Source organism: Ylistrum balloti, unplaced genomic scaffold, assembly GCF_031769215.1.
Source record: "Ylistrum balloti isolate Yb309-2 unplaced genomic scaffold, AGI_CSIRO_Ybal_v1 Utg370548, whole genome shotgun sequence".
Lineage (NCBI taxonomy): Eukaryota > Metazoa > Mollusca > Bivalvia > Pectinida > Pectinidae > Ylistrum > Ylistrum balloti.
In genome coordinates this window covers 235988-254713 of record NW_026782347.1, presented here as the reverse complement: position 1 = coordinate 254713, position 18726 = coordinate 235988, and the positions used below count along the sequence as shown (strand labels likewise).

The window sequence follows — 18726 nt, the reverse complement described above, 5'->3', positions numbered from 1 at the left end:
GCACACCATTATCAAACATATATATATTTGATAGTAAAGATGTAGTACACCATTATCAAACATATATATATTTGATAGTAAAGATGTAGTACACCATTATCAAACATATATATATTTGATAGTAATGATGCATGAATTGTTCAGACATTTTATTTCACCTATCATTGTGATGTATATTTATAGAAATATTCTGTTCTTCTTTCAGCTACTGGACTCCACAGAAAAAATGGAGATTGAAGACTTAGGTAAGACATTTTAAGACACCCCAACTCAAGTAAAGCACTATATCTTAACTCAGGTGAGACACTATGATAGTCACCCAACTCAGGTGAGACAATATGATACACCAATTTCCAGTGAGACACTATGATACACCCAACTCAGGTGAGACAATATGATACACCAATTTCCAGTGAGACTGTATGATACACCCAACTCAGGTGAGACAATATGGTACACCAATTTCCAGTGAGACACTAGGATAGTCACCCAACTCAGGTGAGACAATATGATACACCAATTTCCAGTGAGACTCTATGATACACCCAACTCAGGTGAGACAATATGATACACCAATTTCCAGTGAGACACTAGGATAGTCACCCAACTCAGGTGAGACAATATGATACACCAATTTCCAGTGAGACACTATGATACACCCAACTCAGGTGAGACAATATGATACACCAATTTCCAGTGAGACGCTATGATACACCCAACTCAGGTGAGACAATATGATACACCAATTTCCAGTGAGACACTATGATACACCCAACTCAGGTGAGACAATATGATACACCAATTTCCAGTGAGACACTATGATACACCCAACTCAGGTGAGACAATATGATACACCAATTTCCAGTGAGACACTATGATACACCCAACTCAGGTGAGACAATATGATACACCAATTTCCAGTGAGACACTATGATACACCCAACTCAGGTGAGACAATATGATACACCAATTTCCAGTGAGACACTATGATACACCCAACTCAGGTGAGACAATATGATACACCAATTTCCAGTGAGACACTATGATACACCCAACTCAGGTGAGACAATATGATACACCAATTTCCAGTGAGACACTAGGATAGTCACCCAACTCAGGTGAGACAATATGATACACCAATTTCCAGTGAGACGCTATGATACACCCAACTCAGGTGAGACAATATGATACACCAATTTCCAGTGAGACACTATGATACACCCAACTCAGGTGAGACAATATGGTACACCAATTTCCAGTGAGACACTAGGATAGTCACCCAACTCAGGTGAGACAATATGATACACCAATTTCCAGTGAGACACTATGATACACCCAACTCGGGTGAGACAATATGATACACCAATTTCCAGTGAGACACTATGATACACCCAACTCAGGTGAGACAATATGATACACCAATTTCCAGTGAGACACTATGATACACCCAACTCAGGTGAGACAATATGATACACCAATTTCCAGTGAGACACTATGATACACCCAACTCAGGTGAGACAATATGATACACCAATTTCCAGTGAGACACTATGATACACCCAACTCAGGTGAGACAATATGATACACCAATTTCCAGTGAGACACTATGATACACCCAACTCAGGTGAGACAATATGATACACCAATTTCCAGTGAGACACTATGATACACCCAACTCAGGTGAGACAATATGATACACCAATTTCCAGTGAGACACTATGATACACCCAACTCAGGTGAGACAATATGATACACCAATTTCCAGTGAGACGCTCCAGTGAGACACTATGATACACCCAACTCAGGTGAGACAATATGATACACCAATTTCCAGTGAGACACTATGATACACCCAACTCAGGTGAGACAATATGATACACCAATTTCCAGTGAGACACTATGATACACCCAACTCGGGTGAGACAATATGGTACACCAATTTCCAGTGAGACACTATGATACACCCAACTCGGGTGAGACAATATGGTACACCAATTTCCAGTGAGACACTATGATACACCCAACTCGGGTGAGACAATATGATACACCAATTTCCAGTGAGACACTATGATACACCCAACTGAGGTGAGACAATAGACAATATGATACACCAATTTTTCCAGTGAGACGCTATGATACACCCAACTCGGGTGAGACAATATGATACACCAATTTCCAGTGAGACGCTATGATACACCCAACTCGGGTGAGACAATATGATACACCAATTTCCAGTGAGACACTATGATACACCCAACTCAGGTGAGACAATATGATACACCAATTTCCAGTGAGACACTATGATACACCCAACTCGGGTGAGACAATATGATACACCAATTTCCAGTGAGACGCTATGATACACCCAACTCGGGTGAGACAATATGATACACCAATTTCCAGTGAGACGCTATGATACACCCAACTCAGTTGAGACAATATGATACACCAATTTCCAGTGAGACTCACCCAGTGAGACACACCAATTTCCAGTGATATGATACACCCAACTCAGGTGAGACAATATGATACACCAATTTCCAGTGAGACGCTATGATACACCCAACTCAGGTGAGACAATATGATACACCAATTTCCAGTGAGACGCTATGATACACCCAACTCAGGTGAGACAATATGATACACCAATTTCCAGTGAGACGCTATGATACACCCAACTCAGGTGAGACAATATGATACACCAATTTCCAGTGAGACGCTATGATACACCCAACTCGGGTAAGACAATATGGTACACCAATTTCCAGTGAGACACTATGATACACCCAACTCGGGTAAGACACTAATATACCTGACTCAGAAAGAGGTAGAGATCAGATAATAGAATTACTGTGATTAGAGAACGAGACTAAATTACCCTACAGACAGTTGAAATTAATTAGCTTAGGTACTTCTCATTTGATATCTTGGTGACATTTTGACAATTCTGCTGAAGCCTAGGATAGAGTACATTGTTGTTAAGTCTGCCTGCTGGTAACGATACAATGATTGACTGTGTTATGGTACCTAGCAAGCATGACTTGTTCAGGTTTTACTGTTGTTCTCTGTCAAGTAATTACCCAGTAGCATCATAAAAATTGGTGTCGTTGGCTTTAAGGCAAAGTCAAAAAAGACATACAATTCAACCTGTGTCTTTGGCTTTAAGGCAAAGTCAAAAGAGATATACGTTACCAATCTGTGTCAATGGCTTTAAGGCCAAGTCAAAAGAGACATACAACTCAATGTTCAGCTCTCAAATAATCATACTAGGAAAATTAGTACTACTACTAGTGAAACATTTCATTTTGCAAAGCAAAAACAACATTTCACACTTAAAAAAATAAATGATTGAATAGAACAATCTCACAAACAAATGTACTTCTGAAAGGTACAATATTTACCAGGGAAAGAGGAAAATAGATATTTTCTGATTGTAATTTTCAAAAGATTGATTCAAAATGCAACTGTGCAAAGAAATTTCTCTTGTGATTCTGCCCCACTGAAACAAATCACCAATCTTTCTATTACATTAATTATATATATTACAGATGCTTGTAGATAAGGTACTACTACCACATAAAGGTCCTGCTTCATCAGAGAAGATTGTTCAAAGTAGATGGCTAATTAAGATTAATTAATTGAGTCAATCATTATTTGTGGTAACGCTTTTGTCAGCCTGTTTAATCTTGTATAAACCACTCACGTCTATAGACATTACCAGGAAGAGGTCATCACTTTTTCTTCTCATTAATTGTCTATATACTGGGAAGATGCCACCAATGTGATTTAGAATGGCCGTTAGCTATACCTCATTCCCGCAAGCGCTCAGGATATATCTGACAGATCAATATTTATTTCTGGTCGCCGGTATATATGTTAGTCTGTTTTCATAGAATTATTTTTTTCCGCGTCTACAGTCGATCAAATTAGTACCACAGGTGTTAAGAAGGGTATTCTGTAATTAGATATATTTTGGAGTCTGTGTTCTTTCCTTACCATCATCCCACAACATGGATATGCTCAACACTAGATGTGTCTGTTGAATTGTACCCCCATGAAACCTAACCCCTAGACCCTAGTAAAACATTTTCTGACTACTCGACAAAAGATTTCATTATTTTGGTTGAAACTGATACGATAAAAAAAATAAATCAAAATCAAACAAAGCTTGGTTTTCAAAAATTGGATATTTGTATTTAATTTGATATTTAAATCATAAATACAGGAAAGAGAGAAAATACTGATGTACTTGTTTGATTAAGCGCCCTCTTTGTTACCAGCAGACACTAAGAGAATCACCCAAAATTTGATCCACGCTTTATTTTATTGTTTGACATTATCAGGTTCAGGAAAATGTTTGTGTCTCAATCACAAAGATCTAGGGACTTTATCGGTAACTAATATTTTATTGGAACATTACAGGCGTATTGTTCAACAATGAGTTGAAATTTATATGTCCACAAAATGATAATAGTTGAAATTGACATTAATTTCAATATTTCATAATTTTTTGAACGAGTAGCATTTATCCACAAAATCAATTGCCAACTAATCAGTAGATTTTGAAAAATCATGAAATTTCAGCTGCATAAAGATGTCTGATTTTGTAGTATATAATGTGCTTACTGTAATCTTGTCAGTCTGAGATGGCAGGTTTTGACTGGTTCACCAAGATATTCTTGGAAAATTGCCGACTCGGGGTTCTGTATAGGTGGTTGGATCTTTGTTAATTGGCTGAATTGTTTGGACACCAGTTTAAACTTTAAATTCTAGTTAGAAACATGAATTTTGCCAGCTTTGACACTTCCAACCAGTCAACCACTGCTTTCATTCTCATGGTCAATGAAGGTATATCTTTCAGTAAGTAAATCTACCGCTTAGTTTCAAAGCCACATATAATTATATTGTATCCAGTAAAATGGCCTCCACTTTAAAGAATTTCTTCAAGAATACTGTTTTTTGGAAGCTCTGATTGTGAGTTGTTCATGAGGAAATTACAGTGAATAAAACACTTTACAAAACAGACATTCTAATAGACATTTATATTACGAATGGTTCGCGATTTATAAAACAGAAAAAAACCCAAAAATAAATGAAATGCATAAGGTACATTGAACTTAAGGTTAACGGACTCTTCATTTGTAGGTGATGTGTAAAATGATGTTAAATGTCATAGCTATGATACAGAATTTAAATGTATTTGTAAAAGTATATACAACACTAGTCAAAACCTAAACCAAAACTGTAAACCTTGTGTCTCTGTAAACCTTGTGTCTCTGTAAACCTTGTGTCTCTGTAAACCTCGTATTAAGAAGCTTTTGAATAAAAATTTTAAAGACCAGTCATATAATGGTGTCTCTGTAAACCTCGTGTCTCTGTAAACCTCGTGTCTCTGTAAACCTCGTGTCTCTGTAAACCTCGTGTCTCGGTAAACCTCGTGTCTCTGTAAACCTTGTGTCTCTGTAAACCTTGTGTCTCTGTAAACCTTGTGTCTCTGTAAACCTTGTGTCTCTGTAAACCTTGTGTCTCTGTAAACCTTGTGTCTCTGTAAACCTTGTGTCTCTGTAAACCTTGTGTCTCTGTAAACCTTGTGTCTCGGTAAACCTTGTGTCTCTGTAAACCTTGTGTCTCTGTAAACCTTGTGTCTCGGTAAACCTTGTGTCTCTGTAAACCTTGTGTCTCGGTAAACCTCGTGTCTCTGTAAACCTCGTGTCTCGGTAAACCTCGTGTCTCTGTAAACCTTGTGTCTCTGTAAACCTTGTGTCTCTGTAAACCTTGTGTCTCTGTAAACCTTGTATATAAAATCTAAACCTTGTGTCTATGTAAACCTTGTATCTAAAATGTAAACCTTGTGTCTCTAAACCTTGTGTCTATAAACCTTGTGTCTCGGTAAACCTTGTGTCTCGGTAAACCTTGTGTATAAAATAAACCTTGATATATAAAATCGGTACAACTGATATATAAAATCTAAAACTCGTGTCTACAAACTCTCGTGTATAAAATCTAAACCTCTGTCACAAACTCTGTCTATATAAAATCTACAAACTCTGTATATATACAAACTCTGATATATAAAATCTACAAACTCTCTATATAAAATCGTGTCTCTGTAAACTCTGTATATAAAATCTGTACAAACTCTGTATATAAAATCTACAAACTCTGTATATAAAATGTAAAACTCTGATATATAAAATCTACAAACTCTGATATATAAAATCTACAAACTCTGTATATAAAATCTACAAACTCTGTTATATAAAATCTACAAACTCTGATATATAAAATCTACAAACTCTGTATATAAAATCTACAAACTCTGTATATAAAATCTACAAACTCTGATATATAAAATCTACAAACTCTGTATATAAAATCTACAAACTCTGTATATAAAATCTAAAACTCTGTATATAAAATCTAAACTCTGTTATATAAAATCTACAAACTCTGATATATAAAATCTACAAACTCTGATATATAAAATCTACAAACTCTGATATATAAAATCTACAAACTCTGTATATAAAATCTACAAACTCTGTCTATATAAAATCTACAAACTCTGTATATATAAAATCTACAAACTCTGATATATAAAATCTACAAACTCTGATATATAAAATCTACAAACTCTGATATATAAAATCTACAAACTCTGTATATAAAATCTACAAACTCTGATATATAAAATCTACAAACTCTGATATATAAAATCTACAAACTCTGATATATAAAATCTACAAACTCTGATATATAAAATCTACAAACTGTTATATAAAATCTACAAACTCTGTATATAAAATCTACAAACTCTGATATATAAAATCTACAAACTCTGATATATAAAATCTACAAACTCTGTGTATATAAAATCTACAAACTCTGATATATAAAATCTACAAACTCTGATATATAAAATCTACAAACTCTGATATATAAAATCTACAAACTCTGATATATAAAATCTACAAACTCGGTTATATAAAATCTACAAACTCTGTTATATAAAATCTACAAACTCTGATATATAAAATCTGTATATAAAACTCTGATATATAAAATCTACAAACTCTGATATATAAAATCTACAAACTGTTATATATAAAATCTACCTCTGTATATAAAATCTACAAACTCTGATATATAAAATCTACAAACTCTGATATATAAAATCTACAAACTCTGTATATAAAATCTACAAACTCTGTATATAAAATCTACAAACTCTGTTATATAAAATCTACAAACTCTGATATATAAAATCTACAAACTCTGATATATAAAATCTACAAACTCTGTTATATAAAATCTACAAACTCTGATATATAAAATCTAAAACTCTGATATATAAAATCTACAAACTCTGATATATAAAATCTACAAACTCTGATATATAAAATCTACAAACTGTTATATAAAATCTACAAACTCTGATATATAAAATCTACAAACTGATATATAAAATCTACAAACTCTGATATATAAAATAATATATCTACAAACTCTGTTATATAAAATCTACAAACTCTGATATATAAAATATAAACTCTGATATATAAAATCTACAAACTCTGATATATACAAACTCTGTTATATATACAAATCAAATCTACAAATCTGATATATAAAATCTACAAACTCTGATATATAAAATCTACAAACTCTGATATATAAAATCTACAAACTCTGATATATAAAATCTACAAACTCTGATATATAAAATCTACAAACTCTGATATATAAAATCTACAAACTCTGATATATAAAATCTACAAACTCTGATATATAAAATCTACAAACTCTGTATATAAAATCTACAAACTCTGATATATAAAATCTACAAACTCTGATATATAAAATCTACAAACTCTGATATATAAAATCTCTCTGACATATAAAATCTACTCTGATATATAAAATCTACAAACTCTGATATATAAAATCTACAAACTGTTATATAAAATCTACAAACTCTGATATATAAAATCTACAAACTCTGATATATAAAATCTACAAACTCTGATATATAAAATCTACAAAACTCTGTATATAAAATCTACAAACTCTGATATATAAAATCTACAAACTCTGATATATAAAATCTACAAACTCTGTTATATAAAATCTACAAACTCTGATATATAAAATCTACAAACTCTGTTATATAAAATCTACAAACTCTGTTATATAAAATCTACAAACTCTGTTATATAAAATCTACAAACTCTGTTATATAAAATCTACAAACTCTGATATATAAAATCTACAAACTCTGTTATATCTACAAACTCTGTTATATAAAATCTACAAACTCTGATATATAAAATCTACAAACTCTGATATATAAAATCTACAAACTCTGATATATAAAATCTACAAACTCTGATATATAAAATCTACAAACTCTGATATATAAAATCTACAAACTCTGTTATATAAAATCTACAAACTCTGTTATATAAAATCTACAAACTCTGATTTATAAAATCTACAAACTCTGTTATGTAAAATCTACAAACTCTGATATATAAAATCTACAAACTCTGATATATAAAATCTACAAACTCTGATATATAAAATCTACAAACTCTGTTATATAAAATCTACAAACTCTGATATATAAAATCTACAAACTCTGATATATAAAATCTACAAACTCTGATATATAAAATCTACAAACTCTGATATATAAAATCTACAAACTGTTATATAAAATCTACAAACTCTGATATATAAAATCTACAAACTCTGATATATAAAATCTACAAACTCTGTTATATAAAATCTACAAACTCTGATATATAAAATCTACAAACTCTGTAAGTACCTGTTTAACTTGACAACTTTAGGTATAGGTTTGTTATCGATCACACAACCCATAGTTAGATAGGTCTTAGGTCATAACTCATACCTCTCTAGCTCTGCAGGTATTGAAGGGAAATTGCAATATTCTTTATGTTTTTGGTTAGTCATCAAAAAAGGTTTTTCTGAGGTGTTGGACCTTTATTCCATATTTTCTAAGCAACTAGTCCATATGCCAGGGATGGCAGGGAGTATAAACTTCATCAATAATTTCAGTAGAAATTGGAATATTCAGTTCTTTTCTTGAAATGATATAATTCAGGACTTTTTAGGGGTTTCAGAGCCAATTTCACAATTCAAATAATTTCATATTTATGTCAAATTCACAAAATTTGCAATTTACTCCTGAACATTTCCTTTTCGTGTAGTCAACTTTTTTGCAAAATGTCCCAATCCAAACAACTTTAAAAAAATGTTATATGTTGTTTTTTATTTAGATGTAGAAGTTGATGAAGTATTTGTAAGTAGATCAATCATCAGGACAGTGTTATTCATCACATCAGGATTAATTAATTCAAGAACCATGATTTTATGTCTCACGACCTATATCCATCTCTGCATGCTCACTGTGGAATCGTGTTTAAGGAAAAGCCCAAAATAAATCAGTGCTATAATTAGACATTTGCTCACTTTATCTTCTCACCTGTCAACTCAGGTATGTCCTTAAATGATACCTGTACAACATATATGATAAGGCCTGACTGATCAGTTTACAGTTCATGGTATAATAACTAGAAAGCCAACATTCCTGGAAAACCAGCATCTCCAAACTGTTACCAACTTCCCTGGAAAACCAGCATCTCAAAACTAGTATCGACTTCCCTGGAAAACCAGCATCTCAAAACAGGTTCTAACTTTCCTGGAAAACTAGTATCTCAAAACAAGTTCTAACTTCCCTGGAAAACCAGCATCTTAAAACAGGTTCTAACTTTCCTGGAAAACCAGCATCTCAAAACCAGTTCTAACTTCCCCGGAAAACTAGTATCTCAAAACAAGTTCTAACTTCCCTGGAAAACCAGCATCTCAAAACAAGTTCTAACTTCCCTGGAAAACTAGTATCTCAAAACAAGTTCTAACTTCCCTGGAAAACTAGTATCTCAAAACAAGTTCTAACTTCCCTGGAAAACCAGGATCTCAAAACTGGTACCGACTTCCCTGGAAAACCAGGATCTCAAAACTGGTATCGACTTCCCTGGAAAACTAGTATCTCAAAACTGGTATCGACTTTCCTGGAAAACTGCATCTCAAAACAAGTTCTAACTTCCCTGGAAAACCAGCATATCAAAAAAGGTTCTAACTTTCCTGGAAAACCAGCATCTAAAAACCAGTTCTAACTTCCCCGGAAAACTAGTATCTCAAAACAAGTTCTAACTTCCCTGGAAAACCAGTTCTAACTTCCCTGGAAAACTAGTATCTCAAAACAAGTTCTAACTTTCCTGGAAAACTAGTATCTCAAAACAAGTTCTAACTTCCCTGGAAAACCAGCATCTCAAAACAAGTTCTAACTTCCCTGGAAAACTAGTATCTCAAAACAAGTTCTAACTTCCCTGGAAAACCAGGATCTCAAAACTGGTACCGACTTCCCTGGAAAACCAGCATCTCAAAACTGGTAACTTCCCTGGAAAACCAGTATCTCAAAACAAGTTCTAACTTCCCTGGAAACTAGTATCTCAAAACAAGTTCTAACTTTCCTGGAAAACCAGCATCTCAAAACCAGTTCTAACTTCCCCGGAAAACTAGTATCTCAAAACAAGTTCTAACTTCCCTGGAAAACCAGCATCTCAGTTCTAATCTCAAAACAAGTTCTAACTTCCCTGGAAAACTAGTATCTCAAAACAAGTTCTAACTTCCCTCAAAACAAGGAAAACTAGTATCTCAAAACAAGTTCTAACTTTCCTGGAAAACTAGTATCTCAAAACAAGTTCTAACTTCCCTGGAAAACTAGTATCTCAAAACAAGTTCTAACTTCCCTGGAAAACTAGTATCTCAAAACAAGTTCTAACTTCCCTGGAAAACTAGTATCTCAAAACAAGTTCTAACTTCCCTGGAAAACCAGCATCTCAAAACAAGTTCTAACTTTCCTGGAAAACTAGTATCTCAAAACAAGTTCTAACTTCCCTGGAAAACTAGTATCTCAAAACAAGTTCTAACTTCCCTGGAAAACCAGGATCTCAAAACTGGTACCGACTTCCCTGGAAAACTGGTATCGACTTCCCTGGAAAACTAGTATCTCAAAACTGGTATCGACTTTCCTGGAAAACTGCATCTCAAAACAAGTTCTAACTTCCCTGGAAACTAGTATCTCAAAACAAGTTCTAACTTCCCTGGAAAACCAGCATCTCAAAACAGGTTCTAACTTTCCTGGAAAACCAGCATCTCAAAACCAGTTCTAACTTCCCCGGAAAACTAGTATCTCAAAACAAGTTCTAACTTCCTTGGAAAACCAGCATCTCAAAACAAGTTCTAACTTCCCTGGAAAACTAGTATCTCAAAACAAGTTCTAACTTTCCTGGAAAACTAGTATCTCAAAACAAGTTCTAACTTTCCTGGAAAACTAGTATCTCAAAACAAGTTCTAACTTCCCTGGAAAACCAGCATCTCAAAACAAGTTCTAACTTCCCTGGAAAACTAGTATCTCAAAACAAGTTCTAACTTCCCTGGAAAACCAGGATCTCAAAACTGGTACCGACTTCCCTGGAAAACCAGCATCTCAAAACTGGTATCGACTTCCCTGGAAAACTAGTATCTCAAAACTGGTATCGACTTTCCTGGAAAACTGCATCTCAAAACAAGTTCTAACTTCCCTGGAAACTAGTATCTCAAAACAAGTTCTAACTTCCCTGGAAAACCAGGATCTCAAAACTGGTACCGACTTCCCTGGAAAACCAGTATCTCAAAACTGGAAAACTAGTATCTCAAAACAAGTTCTAACTTCCCTGGAAAACCAGCATCTCAAAACAAGTTCTAACTTCCCTGGAAAACTAGTATCTCAAAACAAGTTCTAACTTCCTTGGAAAACCAGTATCTCTGCATTACTTCTGACTTCCCTGTTCTCCTACTAATGGGTTATAAGATCTGGAACTGTTCTCCTATTAATGGGTCATTAGATCTGAGACTGTTCTCCTATTAATGGGTCATTAGATCTGAGACTGTTCTCCTATTAATGGGTCATTAGATCTGAGACTGTTCTCCTATTAATGGGTCATTAGATCTGAGACTGTTCTCCTATTAATGGGTCATTAGATCTGAGACTGTTCTGTTAATGCTTCATTAGATATGGGAATGTTTTCTGTTAATGGGTTTAAAATCTATATTTTTTTTAATGATCAAAGAGATAATTTGGTAACTTGTAAAGGTAACCCTCTGTAATAATACATTTGTCTGCAGCATTTAGATATGATACAGATAACTTTCAGCAAAACATTTTGTCTGTCAGGTAAGATGTTCTAGGACAGGTGGTCTGTTAGGTTAGATGTTCTAGGACAGGTGGTCTGTTAGGTTAGATGTTCTAGGACAGGTGGTCTGTTAGGTTAAATGTTCTAGGACAGGTGGTCTCTCAGGTAAGATGTTCTAGGGCAGGTGGTCTGTTAGGTAAGATATTCTAGGACAGGTGGTCTGTTAGGTTAAATGTTCTAGGACAGGTGGTCTGTTAGGTTAGATGTTCTAGGACAGGTGGTCTGTCAGGTAAGATGTTCTAGGACAGGTGGTCTCTCAGGTTAGATGTTCTAGGACAGGCGGTCTGTCAGGTTAGATGTTCTAGGACAGGCGGTCTGTCAGGTTAGATGTTCAAGGACAGGTGGTCTGTCAGGTTAAATGTTCTAGGACAGGTGGTCTGTCAGGTTAGATGTTCTAGGACAGGTGGTCTGTCAGGTTAGATGTTCTAGGACAGGTGGTCTGTCAGGTTAGATATTCTAGGACAGGTGGTTTGTTAGGTTAGATGGTCTAGAACAGTTGGTCTGTTAGGTAAGATATTCTAGGACAGGTGGTCTGTCAGGTTAGATGTTCTAGGACAGGTGGTCTGTCAGGTTAGATGGTCTAGAACAGTTGGTCTGTTAGGTAAGATATTCTAGGACAGGTGGTCTCTCAGGATATATGTTCTTGTCGTGGATGGTGATCGGTGGAGTCAATTGTAAACAAAAAACAACAATAACAAAATAAAGGTGTTTAGATTTAAAAGGATACTTTAGTTACAAAAATCTGTGATGTGACATTTCATTAAATGTTTTTAGATAATGTTAATAGAATGAGTGACAATGAATTATATACAGTTACATCTACCTTCAAATCAAGATTCGTCTTTATGGCTAATCAATAGAGTTGTATTTATTATTAGTTTCAGGGTTATTGTACTTAGGTGTTGATGGCAGACATCATTGTCTCTATAGTTATGTTATTGAAGAGAGAGACCTGATAGCAGGTATTAATAGGAGACATGATAGCTCATCTATAGTGCTGATATTGACTGGAGACGTGGAAATTTCTATGTAGTTCTATTATTGGCAGGAGACCAGATAGTTTCTATGTAGTTCTGGTATTGATGTGAGACCAGATAGTTTCTATGTAGTTCTGGTATTGATGTGAGACCAGATAGTTTCTATGTAGTTCTGGTATTGATGTGAGACCAGATAGTTTCTATGTAGTTCTGGTATTGATGTGAGACCAGATAGTTTCTATGTAGTTCTGGTATTGATGTGAGACCAGATAGTTTCTATGTAGTTCTGGTATTGATGTGAGACCAGATAGTTTCTATGTAGTTCTGGTATTGATGTGAGACCAGATAGTTTCTATGTAGTTCTGGTATTGATGTGAGACCAGATAGTTTCTCTAGGTACTCTATATAGTTTTGCTTGTTAACCCTTCATATCCATGTAACTAATTCAATTTTTTTCATTAATTAATCCAAAATATTTATTGATTTATCATTTCAGATGAGAATGAGGACCAGGTATTTGTAAAGTTTATGAGGGCCCACAAATGCTACGACCTTATTCCAACCAGTGCTAAACTTGTCATCTTTGATACACTGTTAAATGTAAGTACACTGGTTTACAGTCTACACTGAGAGAGAAGATTATGACTTCCAAGGTTAGACATATATTTAATGTAAAGGTAATTAATGTTTTGTATCATTCTACATAATGCTAATGGATCAGTGTTATTAGCATTAGGCATGTGTGGAATATTGTATGTCGTATGTCCAGATTTCACTTTTATTATAAACCTACAGACAACAATATTAAAGCAGATTTTTCCTGCTATACTACTGTAAAGAGCCCAATTTTCTTTGGTTCTAAAGTTGAATATTGTCACAATCTCCTGGTGATTGACATTTGACCTTTGAACTATGAATCTTTGTTAACCTTGGATGAAAGTGCTGTGGTAGACCTTGGACTTCCCTGATATTTGAGGGTTACTTACTATATAAATATAATGTTGAGCTCAGACATGATACAGCACAACATTTCCTTGATTAGTCAGATATGATATTAACCTTTGACCCCATGCCTCATTAGTCTTCAGTCTTTGCTAGATTTTCTTAAAATTTTAAGAGCACAGGACATGGAGGTGGACATGTGAGAGACAGAATTTTTATAATTAGCTCATAACTTGCAGCTAATAGTCCTTGTTGTTTAAAAACAATCCCATTTTAAAGTTAAAAACTAAAATATAGATTTAAGGTTTGAATTTTATTTAAATTATAGCAGTTTTATGTACATAGGTACTTTTAAATCCTATCCATCATTTTACTCTCTGACTTGTCATCAAAACAAAAACTGAGGGTAACAAAGGTAATATTATGTGTCCACGCCATCATAAAACTTGACACCTTTCAACACACAACGTGCTCAGTCTCTTCAAACAACAGGCCTACAGGTTTCTAAAACACTGGGGTTTTATCCTTTGTTACTTATCACATATATAGAAATGATTATATGTTTCTTTTCTTTACAATAGTATATTTGTTTTATAAGTGGTATTGTATATTAGGAATATTTTGACAAATCTTTTCATGGGCCAGATCATAGATGGATTTATAGCTTGTTTCTCAATTGCTGTAAAGAATATGTATATATATATCATTATATGGACCATAGTATCTGTGGTTGGACAGAAAAAGTAGAAGAGACAAAAGCCGAAGAAGTTGCCCATAACATGGTTGTAATGCATTCCCCTCCCCATCTCCTCCCCCTCAAAAAAATAACTAACAAAAAACAGACATATAGACTTGTTAAATGGGCATTTACTAAAATCATTTGTTCAGGACTGATTACAGTTTCCTGACGTATTGAAAAGATTTTCTTGTTTGTACATACCTTCCAAGTGACACCACAGAATCATTTGGGAGTAAATTAAAATACAGAATTCCATTACATCGACCAAATCAACTCCGAATTGCTTGTTTTCCTGATGTCCTGTCACATGCCTGTCTACACAGTGTGAACATTCATTTTACACAACAAACATATTTCCATTCAGTTTAAAAAAGGCAGGTTGTTCTCTAACAGCTGATGTTTTAGTTGCCATGGAAACAGACATGACTGGAGTTTTGACAGTATTTAAATCATTGTCATGGTGTAGTGCACTGGAAAAGTGCATCTTTAATGGTACTTAAAGGGTCTGACAATGGACATTATTTCTCTATAGGGGTCATATTTGTTTGTAATAATAAAACAAAACTAGAATACACATGTGAAGACAAATTTTAAGCTATTCTTGACTGAAGTATAAAATATATCCTGCCTATATTGTAAAATACCTTTCTCCCCAATGTCCATAACAACAAAACTATGGCGACATTATCACTTATTGTTAAATATTGATTATCTGCCCTTGACCAAAACTCATTGTCAGTTACATAGCAATATGAAAGTGACTAGTCAACCAAATAAACTTAAAAACACGTTTGATTGGTATCACTTGAATATCTTATGAATATTTTCATATTTTTGATGTTGTAAAATGAAGGTAACATGTCATATGACATCCTGATACCTTCAAAAACAATTCATGTGTTGATGGCATTTCTGATATTATAGTTTCATTTTCACTGAATAGAATAATACATCAACATGATTAAACTGATTTTTTAGGTTGTCATTACTTTGAATAATACAACAGTATAAAAGTGTAAATTTAACAAAATATAAAAAATTGCCTAAGGATATGGAGAGTCTATAAAATGTTACCTGTTTTAGAGATTACGGAAAACATTGTGGCTGAGTTTTACATGATATGTAAATGAAATACATCCTGTACCTTTATGATGTGAAGCAGAAACCCGTCTTGTTCCTTGTATATCTGATGCATCCAATGTAGCTGTAATGAAGGATCTGTTTTTTTTTACTTTTGTAGATAGTTACAAATGCATTTCTCATCTTTAGATAATGTTTATAGCTTTTATTTATGTTCCAATTGGCCAACTCCACTACACAGACACCATAAACCAACTGTTGCTTCTTTATACTTTATTGTTTTCTACTAGAGATTCTGACATTCAAAACATCTTTATCTTGTGAACTCTTTGAACCTGGCAGAATAAAAAGGCTCAAGGCCAAGCATTTCAGTGAACAGGAAGATTTTAGTCTATATGAAGTCTTAAACATTGTTTATACACTCTGACATGGTTAAACATTTTACTGACTTTCAGTCACAGTCAATTTTAATATGCATATTTAGAAATATTGATTATTGTGTAGAAAGTTATGGAGTCCGTGCTTGCCAAACTACATCTGACCGTTTGACAATTCTGGTAAAAGAATTATCGGTCCAGTAACCATTTCATTGTGTAGTATTGCCCAAATCTAGATTTTATTTCCGATATCATTTCAAAATGTTTCAACTAAAATATGTTCATAGGGCTTTACATGGAAAAACCAACAAACAGAAGAATTCCTCTGTTGTAAATCAACAGGCGAAATACTATGCGATTGGCTGTTTTTTTAACGATAGTAAGTTGGTGATGACATGTTTTGTATGTACCAAATTTTATGGATATGGCGGGCAGCCCAGTCACACATAATTGAAAGGACAAAATACCTTTGTTACATACAAGATGTAGCAACCTCAAAATTGGCTAAAACTAAATCCATGTTGGAACTACTTGAAACCACAAGTGCAGGTAGGGCATTTAGACAGTTCAACAAAAAGGAAACAGGCAAGCTAACATTTGTTTTGCAATGCCCACGCTAAAATAAAAAATAACAGGCCTTTAGAGGACTACAAATGGCTATGTGACCTGAATAAAGCTTCGAAAATTTATGTTGAGGACACAGCTCCTGTCCCTCGAAAGTTTTAATCCCTACAGCCCTTCAGCTAGTCCCAGCCCCTCTGCAGAGTGAAGTCCCTACAGCCCCTCAGCTAGTCCCAGCCCCTCTGCAGAGTGAAGTCCCTACAGCCCCTCAGTTAGTCCCAGCCCCTCTGCAGAGTGAAGTCCCTACAGCCCCTCAGCTAGTCTCAACCCCTCTAGATGTACAACTCCCTGCAGAAATCCAAACACCTACTGACATTGGCTATGGGGATGTAGTCAATGAGAAGGTTGAAATGACGTTTGAGACAGGATCTACCAAAATGGACTTTGATTGTTACCTTGAGGAATTATGATCAAGGAATTGGCTTAGGACAATGCCCTAGCATTCACAAGGGAATAGATACAATTCATCATGTCAATAAAATTATTTTTTAAAATTTGGTCTGATAATTTTGTTTTCAGTCTGGTATTTTTTGCCTGTTTACCAGACTGAATGCCATGTGAATATTCTGAAAGTTTGGCAAGCACAGTGAAGTACTTTGTTGCCTAAGATTCCTGATGAAGGGTATTGTAACTAAGATGCTGTTACTTCAGTAGTGTATCTGTGATGTGTCAAACATTGAGACTGAAACTTAAACTCATTTTCAGCCTTAAAATAAACTTGAAAATTATAATTTCTTATCGTTGATATGCATTTGTATTGAAATGTTGGAGCTGATAGTTAATCATATGATCCAACAGTTTTCAAACAAGATTTTTTTCAGACAAATTAAACTAACACTTTCATTGGTTTTATCCACCCACTGACAAGAAACTTTCAGAAAAGTGTTCATAAGGACAAAAAAAAAACCATACAGACACACATACATTTTGTCAACTGCTTTCAAAAAGATTAAGTTGTTAAGTTCATAGCCATAGCTACACATATTGCACGGTTAATTGTTACATTTGTTTGTGTATTGGTCATGCAGTTGGAGATATTACCAGCTGGATTCTGCTGGCTCACTGTGGGGATCAGAGATTAAAAATGTTTTGGAGGAAGAATACCAAGAACTTTTAGTTGCTAATTTTCTCCAATAAAGTGCAACGTAATCTTGGTACCTTTCATTGCAGCGCAAATTTTTAACTACGGAGCTACAGCTGAAATTGTTAAAGCCAATCTCCTTATGTGGTGCAGACTGAGTGATTAGTATGGAAAACGTTAAAAAAAAAAAAAGGGAAAAGGCAAAAAAATAAACTTAATTAAAGGATTCACTTTGAAAAGCAGCTACACCTGAAGTCTCCTAAAGTGAGAAATAAATTTTGCTAGTGTACCTAATGTGTACCTGGTGGAATTCAGAGCATTGTTTTACACTTCAAGTTAAAAAACAAGGTGACAAATCACATCAGGAAGTAACTATTAGCAATCCACATGCTCCTACATCTTGGCATCCTTATATATAAGAAGGAAATTCTTTATATAGGCTATAGTTCTATATAACCTTATAGTTTTTCAGTGCTTTGTCATCTCAAAACTTATCCTCAAACAAGCATTTATTGACAACATGTAGCAATATTCAACAAAGGGTCTCAAATCTCCTGTGAACACTTCATGGTCTGACATTGGTATGATA

The 18726-nt window shown here is 34.3% G+C and overlaps 1 protein-coding gene across 1 annotated transcript in view; it reads left to right on the top strand.

Annotated features, from left to right (window-relative positions):
• The window catches only part of LOC132556123 (5'-AMP-activated protein kinase subunit gamma-1-like), a 78304-nt gene that overhangs the window by 42153 nt on the left and 17425 nt on the right, over positions 1 to 18726 (top strand). The window contains exons 6-7 of the mRNA XM_060220509.1: positions 206 to 245; positions 13794 to 13897. Of these exons, the coding sequence (XP_060076492.1) occupies positions 206 to 245; positions 13794 to 13897 (144 nt within the window). The remainder of the gene's footprint in view (positions 1 to 205; positions 246 to 13793; positions 13898 to 18726) is intronic.